This window comes from Calonectris borealis, chromosome 11 (genome assembly GCF_964195595.1).
Source record: "Calonectris borealis chromosome 11, bCalBor7.hap1.2, whole genome shotgun sequence".
In the NCBI taxonomy this organism is placed as follows: Eukaryota; Metazoa; Chordata; class Aves; order Procellariiformes; family Procellariidae; genus Calonectris; species Calonectris borealis.
In genome coordinates, this window is record NC_134322.1 from 12,070,711 (window position 1) to 12,083,337 (window position 12,627).

A 12,627-nucleotide genomic window follows, 5' to 3' on the forward strand; every position below is an offset into this window, starting at 1 on the left:
CGGGGGAGAAATCCGCCCTTTGCAGCGGGTTTCCGCCCCAGGTTTCCCAGTCCGTGTGAAATATCCCCCACGCTTTGCTCTCCCTGAGGCGTTTCCTCCGCGGGCGGTGGTACGGCCCGGCGGGGTCTGTCGGCTCGGTAGAACTACCTGGAAACCGCTGTGATGGGAGGCTGAAGGCTTTGTTTCGCTCCCTTGTTAACTCCAGGAAAGCTAGATCACTGAGATTTTTTTACCTGTATTTTTTTTCCCACCTGGTAGTATACTTACTGCATACTTACGGTTGACACCAAGGGCTGGAAGAATTGTGTTGCCGTATTCCTTTATTGTTATTTCGCATCTCTCTAAATAGGACATGGGATCTTTTCTGTGGAATTCCTTGGTCTGGTTGAGGATGCTGCTCTACAGTAGCATTTACCCAATATTCAGTGTTCAGTAACTGCATTTTTAGGTTGAAGTGACTAAACTAAAACAGTAATTTTGGTATAGAGAATATTTCTCTCGACTCAATGAAATGAAGTCTGTGATATATTAGTTCTAATAGCCTTGAGAGAAAATGTTGACATTGTAGGCAGATTTTATGCCAAACTTTGATCTCAGTTACACCCCAAAAACCTCACTGACTTCAGTGGTACTACGTTCAGTGGCAGAGGACTTCTACCAGTATTCTGTTGTTTTGTTTTGGCTTGATCCGTTTTTCATGCTAGCTTTTCATGCTGTAATAGGTTGCAGTAGTAAGAAAAAAGGGCTACATTTCACCATCCCTATTTTTTTATCTCCTTATGCTGTGACAATACGTCTTGATGTGCAGTAGTTAATTATGTCGAAATAACAAAATGTTTATTGGACACAAAGAAGACCTTTAGAACAGTTTCCAAAATTCTTTCTTGCCAAGCTTAATTATAGTAGGTTTTACTAAGTGTACTGTCTCTTACTTTGTTTGAATGATTTCTTTGGGTGCTTAATCCAGAACTTGTTTGGGAACAAACAGACCCTGCTCATCATTTAAAAGCAGGCTCTGAAATCTGAATTACTCCTTTGTATACTTTTATTCTATACAGTTGTTTGCACAAAAGCTGTGGTATTAACCATTTTTGGGAATGGTTGCTATATCATTTTTGTTTGGGATTCTTAATTTCACAATCTACTAAAAAGATAATTTTTTTCAAACCAGTATTTCTCACACTTGGTTTCTGCTCAGATGTTACAGTGTAAAGTTTGAGTTTTTAATTGTACTGAACTCAGAAGATACCAGTTGATTGATTTAAGTAAGACTTGCGCTAATCTGCAACCCTCACTTTCTTCCAGCTTCTGAACAAAAACTGAATATGTAAGAAAGGAACAGATTTGCCAGGTGATTGGACATTCACTTTTTCTTCAGTATGTATTTTAGAAGTACATAAATGATAAGAGTATAAGTATTTCGTGTGGAGTTACTGAGAAGAAAATGGAAGTTCTGCCTTTACGATTAAGTCTCCTTGCAGATCTTTCATATTTTTAGCATGTTTCTCGACACCTAAGGATGTGTAGTCTTCTTCTGTTTATTGGAAGAAATGACAATGAACATGCTTTATATATGCTATGGTGATAGCTTTGACTGTCAGTTTTAGTTATTTAAAGTTTAAATATTTGCTGATATATGTTATCTTAGGTTTTTTTAAGGTATTCTGGTGAGAACAATTCTTGCTGTATGTCAGCAGAAAATGCAAAAGCCTCCTTTTACTTTTGAAGAATTCTTACTCTCTCAAGATTTGGTGAGTCCGAGTACTCGTTATTTTAATTACCCATGTGTATGGCAAAGTGAACATGCAGGAATTGGGTCCTGGGCAAAGCCATGTGAATGTAAATATTGAGAACTGAGTTTGACCATAGATTGTATTTCCAAGACCCTCAGGCAGTGGAAACTAAAAGGTTCGTAGAAATGTCAAACCTTTAAGAGAGCAGCCTCTCTGTTGTTAACTTCCCTTTTTCTCAAAGCTAAACCATGGAGGAAAATTTTTGTCTGCTGTACAGCAATTTTCTATTGCTGGAAGCATGCTTGAGTGATGACACTGAATCAAGCTTTGTTTAAAATATTTGATCAGTCCACAGCATTTACTAACATAACAGAAAGTCCTAAACCCTGAGGCGAAAAGTTCTGATGAGTATGAAAAGGGGAATAGCTAGTTTTGCTTTTAAATGAGCTTTCTTTCTTTTCTTGTACTGATAAGACTGCTAGGGAAATCTTTGAAAATGCTTTTGTATTTTGTTAAAGAATTTAATATAATGTGGTTACCAGTGTTTCGTCGAAATTACATTCTTTTTGGAGGAAACAGAACATTCCTTTTGACCTGCCTACATTATTTGCAAGTATTGATTCACTCAAAGCCTTTAACTACAGAGCTATGAGAAAAATTGCTCTTTTGCTTTGAACCAGAACTTTTCCTCTCACAGCAACAAAGAAACAAAAAATGTTTAAAAGTATTTTGACGGGTGGAACATTTCATTATAAAATTTAATTTTTTCTGTAAAAGGTATATTTTTAAGAGGAGCAATCTGGCATAAAAATGGAAACATTTTAATTTGAGATAATGTCAAAACAAAATATTAATATGATTTAATTTTCTAATTGGTTTTACTCCCCTTTCCCTTTTTACCCTAAAATGAACATATGTATATTAATAGTTTGCATTTCATTTGATTTTTTTTTTTTTTTAAGAAATAATTTGTCTGGCTGTACTGTCTTTCAGCTATTCTAGAGGGATTAAAAACACATTGATTACTCCATATTAACACTTACTAGGTTATTTCAGGAAAGTGACCAATTTGATGATTAACTTCAAATGACTATTGTTAGTTTCAACAATTTGCTCAAATATTTAAGCTGCTAGTTCAAATTCTTTGCTAGATCAAGGAACAGAGTTTCTTCCTATGCTTCCAAGGCTGTTCTCAACAGATGGAAGGCATTACTGTCCTTTCCGAGAACTTAAATTACACATGATTTTATTTGTCTCTTTAGAAACATAATAACCCTTTTTTTCTTGAGTTATCTCCTTTTCTAACTAAAAAATTATAGTCTTTTTAATTACTCTGTGTATGCTATAATGGGCCTCCCTGGCCTATTTCTGTTTTTCTGTCTTTTTGAGATGATGTAATCATCTCTGAATGCAGTACATGGGAGAGGAGGAAATCACAGTCTATGTTAACAATGTTGCCAAAACTAGAGATTCTTAGAAGGTATATGTAAAATGCATTTATACGGGTATTACAATTCTTTATGCAAAATAAAGTTCACAGATTACCTAATTTAATCTTTGCATTTGTATTGTTTTCAGAAATATCTATTTTTACTATGTACTGATTGCAGAAAGAGTGGCCAAGTTGTATCTCTCTTGATGAGCCTTATTCTTTGGTGGATAAGTTATAAAAAGATTACTCCTTCAATGCTATATATAAATATCGATATGAACATGTTCCATTGAACGTCAGTCCACTCTCAGATTTGGAGAAGAGAATAAACACATGTATCACTGAACTAGAGAAACATGCTGAAAAAATATTTTCATTACAATGTGGACCAGCATATCTAGAGGAACATCTTACTGCCCTTGAAAGAATAACTGACGGACATTGGCCCAGATAAGTGTTTACAGCTTTTCCTCAGTTTGCAAGTGTGAAATGTCAAGTTTATAATTTAAAAAATTCTAATAAGCTAAAGTCTCAATTCTGCCTGGGTTGTAGGAACATTTTGTTTCAGGCCTAAAGAAAGTGCAGGCAAAAGTCTGTGAAAACATGTTGTTCTCCACAGATCTTGGTGTTATAAAGGAAAGATGAGATATGCAGAAAGACCAAAATGATGATTTTTAAGCCCTCCAATCATTCCAGTGAGGCAGTAGGACTATACAGTGTGTTAAGTTTTGTGCACATCCACATTTAGATGTAGATGTAGTTAAATAAAAAGTCGTTGCCTGATTAGAGCTTTTAATCTATAAAATCATCAATCCTGGCTTTATTTCTAGTTAAACCTTGCTATATTTTTAAGACATTGCAAGTGAGCAAATTGGTGCAGAGGAAGTTCTGACTCAGACAAGTGAGATGGGGAAAGCAAAGGTATATTACATATTTTTAATTCTTTTTATGGATTAGACAAGAAAGACCAAATTTGCAAGTTTTTTCCTTGGATCTAGAAGTGGGATTACACCTATCTCTATATGTTTGTTGGGGGGGGGAAACAACTTGAAAAAGTACTTTTTTTTCTTTATATATCTCCAAAGGTATTTTGTAGTTACCTAAAGTGTCAATTTTAGACCATTGCTCCTTATCTGAAGTATATTCGCAGTTCATAGTGTGAATTGTATTAGCTGAAAATATTTTTTATATTATTGTGTGAAATAGCATTAATTATGAATTAAGTATTTAAACATTTTTCAGGTTGCCAAATACATTGTTGATGAATTAAAGGGTAGAAATGTAGAGGTGAGCTTTTTTATGCTACATGTAAAAAATTACACAGCATTGTGTCTTATGAATATGCTTTGAATTGGAAGTCAAAGAAATATCTCTGTTAGCAAACCAAGGGAAAGAAAAGTTTTGCGATTCACTCATTCAGAAGTCAGTCAATTTTTCTAAGACTACATGAATTTAAATATATTGGGTAATGAAAATTCCAAATACAGGTGTAAATAGCATGATTAGTTTTATTCATTTGGCATATTATGGTCAAACCTTTGGAGCCTAGTGTCTGGGACTTTCCAACGGGCTAGATGAGGGACTTGAAGGAGAACAAATGTGTCTCTGGTAGTTTGGAATGTCTTGATCCTGGTATTTCTTGGATGTTGATTAGACTTCAGGCATGAACAGGCTCTTTATTTGAAATATTAATGTGAATACTGACAAAACTGGGCCCTAAATTATTAAGAACCCATGAGTTAATATGTTAAGTGATTGAAAATTTTTACCATAAGGCCATATCATATTTGTAATTTGGCTTATTAAAGCTTAATTAAAGTTTCTATTGAAGAAAATATTGAGATTTGTAAAAATAGCAAATCCTTTGTTACATTCTTCTGAGACATCTCAGAAATTTGGCATGGGTTTAGTCATTTTCTGATAGAAAAGAAATTTTTGAGAAAGAAGAACGTCACAAGAAACATCAAAGACTGAAGTGGTCATTTCATGTAGTTTGACAGACTCTTAAGGGTAGTAAAAGAAAGCATCTGCTAAAGACAGTATTTTTAGAAAATGGGGTCACCAGCAAGTGAAAACCTCTATTGTAGAATTTTTTTAAATTTTACTTTAGAAAAAAAATTGGTTATATGTTTGAAATAGTATTTTCTCATTGGAGCAGCTGTTTAACACAAAGGGAACATAATAATTAGCTTTAATTATTAAAAGTTTTTCTTTTCTTTTTAGAGCTATAACTACCCTGGTTTCAAGGGAAAACAACTTTCAGAATTAGCAAGATATTTGGAAGCTCCAAAACTTTGGGACTTAGTTATAAAAGCTCAGCATTTCCAAGTACGTACTCCTTCTTTCAGTATCCTGAACAGAAGCTACTGATAGAGAGTATTGAAAATACTTGGACACATTCATCTTTGTGTTCCGTTTCCATACTCCTTTTAGTATCACTATTAGCATTTCTTGAAGCTACAAAATTGACAAATCTAGTGGTCATTTATTATTAGAAGCCATTATTGTTGAAGGATTCTTCTTGCTGCACTGTCCTTATGTCCCAGAGTTGACCAATAATTAAAGTACTGAAATAAATAATGTTAAACTTGAAAAGAATTTCAGAAGTAAGGTAAACCCAGAATTAGAATGTAAAATATGTAATCTTATTGCAGTCCCCTTTGGCATATATGTTACACATGATCTTAAATTACATGATAAATTTTTTTTTAACATATCGAGTACCCAGATCTGACAATGCTCAGGGCGTGATTTAAGATTATGCAGTGAGTTGATTATCTGTAACACCTACATCTGATTTGCTGGAGGGATTGTAGGATCGATAAAGCAGGAGTTTGGAGCAAGTATGTAAAACACTTGAATGCTATTATGCAAATGAATTTCAAATGAATTTTTTCTGTGGATGATCATTCACTTTTACTCCACAGCTGGTGGGCATGAACCTCAAGATTGTGAAACTGATCTTGTGGCAGCAGTGTCAGGCAGGGACTCACAACATGCTGAAGTAACGGGCTGCCCAGGGAAGTGGTTGAGTCACCATCCCTGTAAGTATTTAAAAGACATGTAGATAAGGCGCTTAGGGACATGGTTTAGTGGGCATGGTGGTGTTGGGTTGACGGTTGGACTCGATGATCTTAGAGGTCTTTTCCAACCTTAATGATTCTATGATTCTAAGTACATAGTCATGTCTCCCACCTGAGGGCGTAAAAAGTGAAGACATTCCTTATTTCTTTCATGTGACCAACAGCAGTAAAAAGAAGCAGCTGTAAGGGCTTCAGTGTGCACTGTTAATTAATGCTAGTTAACAGCTCTTTTTTGTCAGCCGAGGCAAGATTTATTTGATGATATGCTAATTCCCCCAGTGTGCATGCACCTATCTTTTACATGACAGATGTGGGGTATTAATTATATGTAAAGATAAAGCTTTTGCACCTTCCCTTTGACTGAATTAGCCACAAAAATTGTAAATGACAATTCAGAGTATTATTGCAACCCTAACCTTTCTGTTTTGATTTTTACTCACTTCAGTGGGAATTAGCTATGGCTTTAAATACTGTAGTTATTTCACTAGCAGACAAATGAGAAGTCATAGTCTTTCCTTGTGAATTCAGTATTTTAAGTAACAGTTGAAAAAACAGGACTGATTTAGAGCGACATCTTTCCTGTCTTTGTGATCCCTGTTCCTGTGGCTAGTTAGTTGACTGGCAGGTCAGGGTAGCTTTCTCCTTGGGAAAGTCAGTTTGGGGCAGGGTCAGAATTCATGGCACTGTGAAAGGCCAAGACACAGTATGTTAGATTTTTTTTAATAACTTCCACCTGAAGTGGAAATGTGTAAGCTTTCATTAATATTTATCTTTAAAATGTAAATGCTTAATATAATAAGATACAGATTAGATAAGCGTACATACTTAGAGTATAGATTAGACCATAAGGAAAAAAGTAATTTATTTTACAAACAAATTTGAATTCTCACTATAGAAACATCTTAAAAATGTGGGAAGTAGCTATCCAAAATTACTTCCTTTATGCTGTAGGATCAGTAGGATTGCATTGGTACAGAAATATATATAAATAAGAGGAACAGATTCCTAATAGTCATGTGATCGTAGTTATCACCAACATAAAACAATCACTAATTTGTTACTGGTATCAGATACTCTGAAATCCTGACTTTTGATCCATTTTGCATATTAAGTTATTATTATTAATCAAAATAAAAATTATTTTAATGACTTTTTAGCAAATTAACTTATCATTAAATAGTACTACACAGACTGAATTTCACAATCTGTGTTAAAATAGTTACTAACTGATAAGACTGAAGAATATTGTAAATGTTATGTCACGTACTGCATTTTTCTGAATTAATTTTGACTGCTTCAGATTTATAAATGAAGGAAAGTCTTAATTCCTATCATTTGTCCAAGTCCAAATACTGTCAAGCTGATAAAAACAAGTTGTGCAGAGTGAAGGATAGATTTAAAATTCAGATTGTTGAGCAGCCTTGGTAAACTCTATGTCTAAATAGTGACCTGTTGATAGTACTTGCTGCAAAACATATGTGTGCATGAATGTAGCATTTTTGAGAAAAAGTATTTAAATACAAAGAATGGCTGTAGACCTTACTACTTGCACTGGATAAAAATCTTATGTGAGTTTATAATCTACAGCTATTCCTATTAGAGGCGTTTGTAATATGCTGCCAGCACCTGATATAGCTTTCTGAAATGCTGCATCTGTGTTTAAAAAAACAAACCTTTGGAGGACCGATTTAAAAATTTTGTTTATTTGTGCTTAAATATGTGCAAATGTACCCAGATAAGCAAGATGCAAGGAATATCTTGGCACAGTTCTGGCACAGTTTAGAATCAATGCTCGCCTCCTAATGTAAAATGAAATAAATTAATCCAGTGCCTTCATCTGCTTTGCTGTTGTGGTTATTTACAATATTTCTATTCTTACACTTCTTTTAATTATGTAATAAATTTAATGCCATGAAGGGTGGCTTGCTGTCTTACTAATTTTGTATACCTTCATTTTTGTGTTTTAAACTTTAGATATTTACTCTTTTAGTCTTAGGTTTACTGAAAATCTGAAAAAACAGTAAAAAGTTGAGAGAGTTGCCAGTATCTGGCAAATCCACATCAGGCCCTATATTTTGACGACCTAATGTTGAGGTACCCAAAGAAACTGCTTCTGTTCTTCTCAGTAAAAGCTAAGCATTTCCTCTGCAAGTTTTTTTCCCTTCAGTATTTCCGCAAACGGAAAGAAGTTCCTATTTGCTTGTGGATTGTGTCCCAAATGAAAATCCTTGTACTTTTTACCTTTGTCTATTTTTGGTTGTTTTGTGATTTTAGGATTTTTTAAATCGCTGCATTCAGTGTGAATGAAAAAAATGAATATTTTTTTGTTGTTTTGACAGAAAAATGTTCTCAAAAGTTTGGAAAGTTTGTTTCTCTCAAAATCATCTATTGCAGTGTTTCAGGATTCTTTTTTGTGGGCGTTTCTCCAAAAGTTTAAGGTATAAATTAATTTCAAGCATTCTTAGATCTGTTATCAAACAAATAAGTTGCACATTCTGCAAGTACAAAAATGCAAGTGTTCTACTGATTAAGCTCAACTGCATCAAGTGTAGGCCCAAGACTAACTTTTCATGTAACTTTAAAGAGCAGTAGTTGAACATATGAAAAACTAATTTAGTTAGCAGGTTGATACTATGAAGCTTGAAATAAACCTTTAGGTCAAATTGACTGTTTATTTTACTCTGCTTACTTTGTGTAATGGTGCTAGGTTTTATAAAAGGTATGAGTTTGGAATATTTAGGTTAAAAACATAAATCAAAAGTGTATGGATTCTGTTACCTCAGGTGATCACTATGTTCTTTATTAAGAAGAGAAGGAAAATATTCATGTGGCAGGAGACTGCGATTATGTACACTGGCTTTGATTCGGTACAGCACTTAGATTCTATATTAATTCTTGACTGATAGACTTAACATATGATTCAAATAATGCGTGTTCTTAAGTGCTATTCTGAATCAGGAACTACTCCAATATACTAAAAAAAAAAATCTATTAATACATTTAGAAGAACAACATATTGGAGTAAGAGGTGGAACTAATTTAAGAATATGTGTTTCAGTGGTATTCCTTTGTGTTGTCAATACCTCACATCATAAGATAGATAAACATTTAATAATGTCATGCATCAGTATATTAGCACACAACTCTATCTGAATTTATGCTGATAACTTTTTCATGATTTTTTCCCCTTTGAAGCCTAACCAAGAAGATCAAGGCCACTTGTTTGACAGAATTACAGATTTTGTGGCACATTTTCTTCTTGTTCCCAGGGATGCTAAAGATGCTTTTTTTCAGGTAACAGCACAATTAGCTTTTTCAGTGATATATGGGTAGATGCTGTGTTTCAGCTCATAAAAGTATTAACATGTCACATAAGCATAAATATACATGTATCCAGATTGGCAGCATTTGGCTCCAAAAGAGAGCTGGAAGCATATGCATGTAAGTACCAGAGAGAGAACAATCAGAAATGGTGCGGAAAAGTTAGAAATTATCATGGGAATGAGAAGTGACTTTTTTTTGGCTCATATAATGTGTGAATAGTAAAATTTAATGATAATATTAAAAGATGTGATTTTTAAAAAAATGTCTTGTTTTTCATTAAATATAATGATTAGTTAAATATTAACAAATAATACTTTATTCTGCATCCTAATTTTAACCCTAAGTGACTTGTTCAAAGTACGTAATTTGTTGAAATTTGTTGAAATTTGTTCAGGCTTAACTGGGAACTTTGACTTATACATTGATTAAGCAAATTTTTGAGAAGTGAATTCCCCTATTGTTGATACAGTTGCCTAATGTTTCACACAAATAATGAAAGGTTGTACTAGTTTTTTTTTAGCAGAATGGCTTTGCAATTACTACAGTTCATTTGAATATTTTTACATTAACTAAAAAAAATTGTAATATTAAATCTCTTTTGTAGCCTTTTTAGATACAGTGGTATTCTTATTTTGGTAGGTATATGCTGATTGTTTGTCACAAGTCATTTTATGTTGCTTTATATCAAGCATTTCCTGAATCTATTAAATGTTTTGATGATGATTTTAAGGACGGATTGATAGACTTAATTTTTCAGTGGATATCAGGTACTGGGAGGTTTTTTTCCTTCTCCCTGAGGTATATTTTGTCCACACCACCAGGTCTGCATTTCAGTGAGAATCTACTGGTTTTTCCCCTAGTAATTATATACATATATATACATACATAGAAAATTCAGCAGTAGGAATACTATTGACAAAGCTGGCTTTCTCTACTCAATAATAATAATGATGATGATGATGATATCTTGATTCTGATTGTTGGTCTATAAATATGGATAAATAGTTTAAAACACTAGCCTGGAAAGGAGACAAAGAATCTGAGCTAACTATCCATGGCATTATTTCACTTTAGGGAAAAATAAAACTGGGTCTGACATTTCAAAATTTTTTTGGCAAAAGCATGTCAAACAAAGTATGTAACCTGCTTTAATTGTTAAACTGTGCTGTCTAGGTCTGTCCTGACAGACCTGTTTAGTATCCCACAGCTGACACAGTGGAGGCATACTGCATTCTAATTATTTATTTGTATAGCAAGATTAGCTGGGCTGGACCTCCCAGTGTTCAATAATGATAAAGTCTTACTGCAAATACAAGACATTTCTGACAACCTGCTTGCGTTTCTATCTTTCTGTCATGATACATGTTAGGTGCAGTTTTGGAACTGTTCCTGTGTAAGATGACTGAGGATGAAGCTAGATTGGCATTTTTCAGTGGGATTTAATTATATATTTTTCCCCATTAAATTAAGCTGTGATGTCACTCGATGTTTAAAAGCTTATATGCCTCAGAATTTGAGTTGGTATCAGGATGATACTGAAAATAAAGTTGTATTTTTAAGGTTATATATAGGCTCTAATCCAGTCCAATCATTGCCTTATTGAGTGACTCTGTTCTGTAGTAGCTCGTTTAGCTGTAGAATTACTTAACTATTGCAGAATTAGCCAGCAAGGATATAATCATACCCAGGGACATAACTTATAATTGAACTGATGAATGCAGATTTCATTTCAGTGCTTTCTTTGTGATACTGTGTGGGAGAAGTATTCTGGAAGAATCTATGGTAAACACTTAAATGCAGTCAGGAAGGAAGCCTTAAAATGCAGGCCCTACGTAAAACTGTACTAATTCCTGGAAAAGATGCTGAACATAGTGAGGATTTTTTTTTTTTGTTAAAGCAGAAGACTAGGAGATCTTCCCCAGTAACTATTTATAAGTGGACTTGAAGGTATCTGTCTATAAAAAATGGTCACTTTGTATAAATATTCTTACAGGATTCAGACTGTACCTGTCCTAGAAGGTTCTATTGGAAGTAGTATTATATTACCATTAAATATCTGCATGTTTTAACAGTAACAGTTCATGATTTTTAGATTGTATATGTCATTTAATATCCATTCCAAAACTTAGATTTAGAGCAGATTTCTATCTTTAGTGCTCATTTATTTAGATTTCATGACAATGTGGATTTCATTATCTGGTATGTTGAAGCCGATTGACAAATGTAATAGAAATATGTTTTTGAAGTAGATATAAAATACAGAAATATTTTCTCAAAACCTTTCTCTGTGTCAGTCACTGTTCGTTGGGCAGAATTTTCTTTTTAGTTACAGACAGAGAAAATTGTATGTAGAAAAAGATCACCCTGAAAAATTTAATTTAGAGAAGGTTTACATACTTCAAAGTTATATATGCACCAAACTCCAAATGAGCCTTTAACTTGGAAGAGCTGGGTAAACCCACAGTATACTCTGTAATGTGTAGCCACTATATATAGATAATGGATAGAATTAACTGAAATTTAGTCAGACCAGAAAAAAATCCCAAGAAACTAGGAGACCACTGCTATGGCATCGATTCTGTATCTGCATGAAACTTACAGTGTGGGAGCTATGCAAAATTCTACTGGAATGAATATTGAAAACCACTGAGTAAAGTAAATTATGTATTGCTGCCAGAAAAATTCACAACCTCAACAAAACATATGCAAATGTATTAAATTACCAGAACTGGAACAACCACAAAGTAAGGATATTCACCCATGTGCAAAACCAAGCAGAAGTAGAAGGGAGATAGCAAAAACTGTCCTGGTTAACTTTAAGTATATGAATATAATTATTTCAGTTAACAGGCTTGGATCTCAAGCCTAAAGTTGACCATGGGCATAAAAATTTGCACATTGGAGACAGGAAAGAAAGCAATTTTAATTTCATTAGGGAAGATTCATAGGGTGATTTTCAAAATTAACATAAACATTTTTCTAAATTAAATTTTTTATTTTCAGGTCTAAAACCGAGGAAATGTGTATGGAAGAAATGGAATCTCGAAACCTTTAA

At 33.7% G+C, this 12,627-nt stretch overlaps 1 protein-coding gene across 1 annotated transcript; it reads left to right on the plus strand.

Moving 5' to 3' along the window:
• The first annotated feature begins 1,700 nt into the window (after positions 1 to 1,700).
• FAM227B (family with sequence similarity 227 member B) lies at positions 1,701 to 12,627 on the plus strand. Its single transcript, XM_075159563.1, is given in 7 exon segments — positions 1,701 to 1,751; positions 3,344 to 3,593; positions 4,019 to 4,086; positions 4,408 to 4,452; positions 5,389 to 5,493; positions 6,093 to 6,169; positions 12,576 to 12,627. Coding segments are annotated over 7 exon segments (648 nt in total).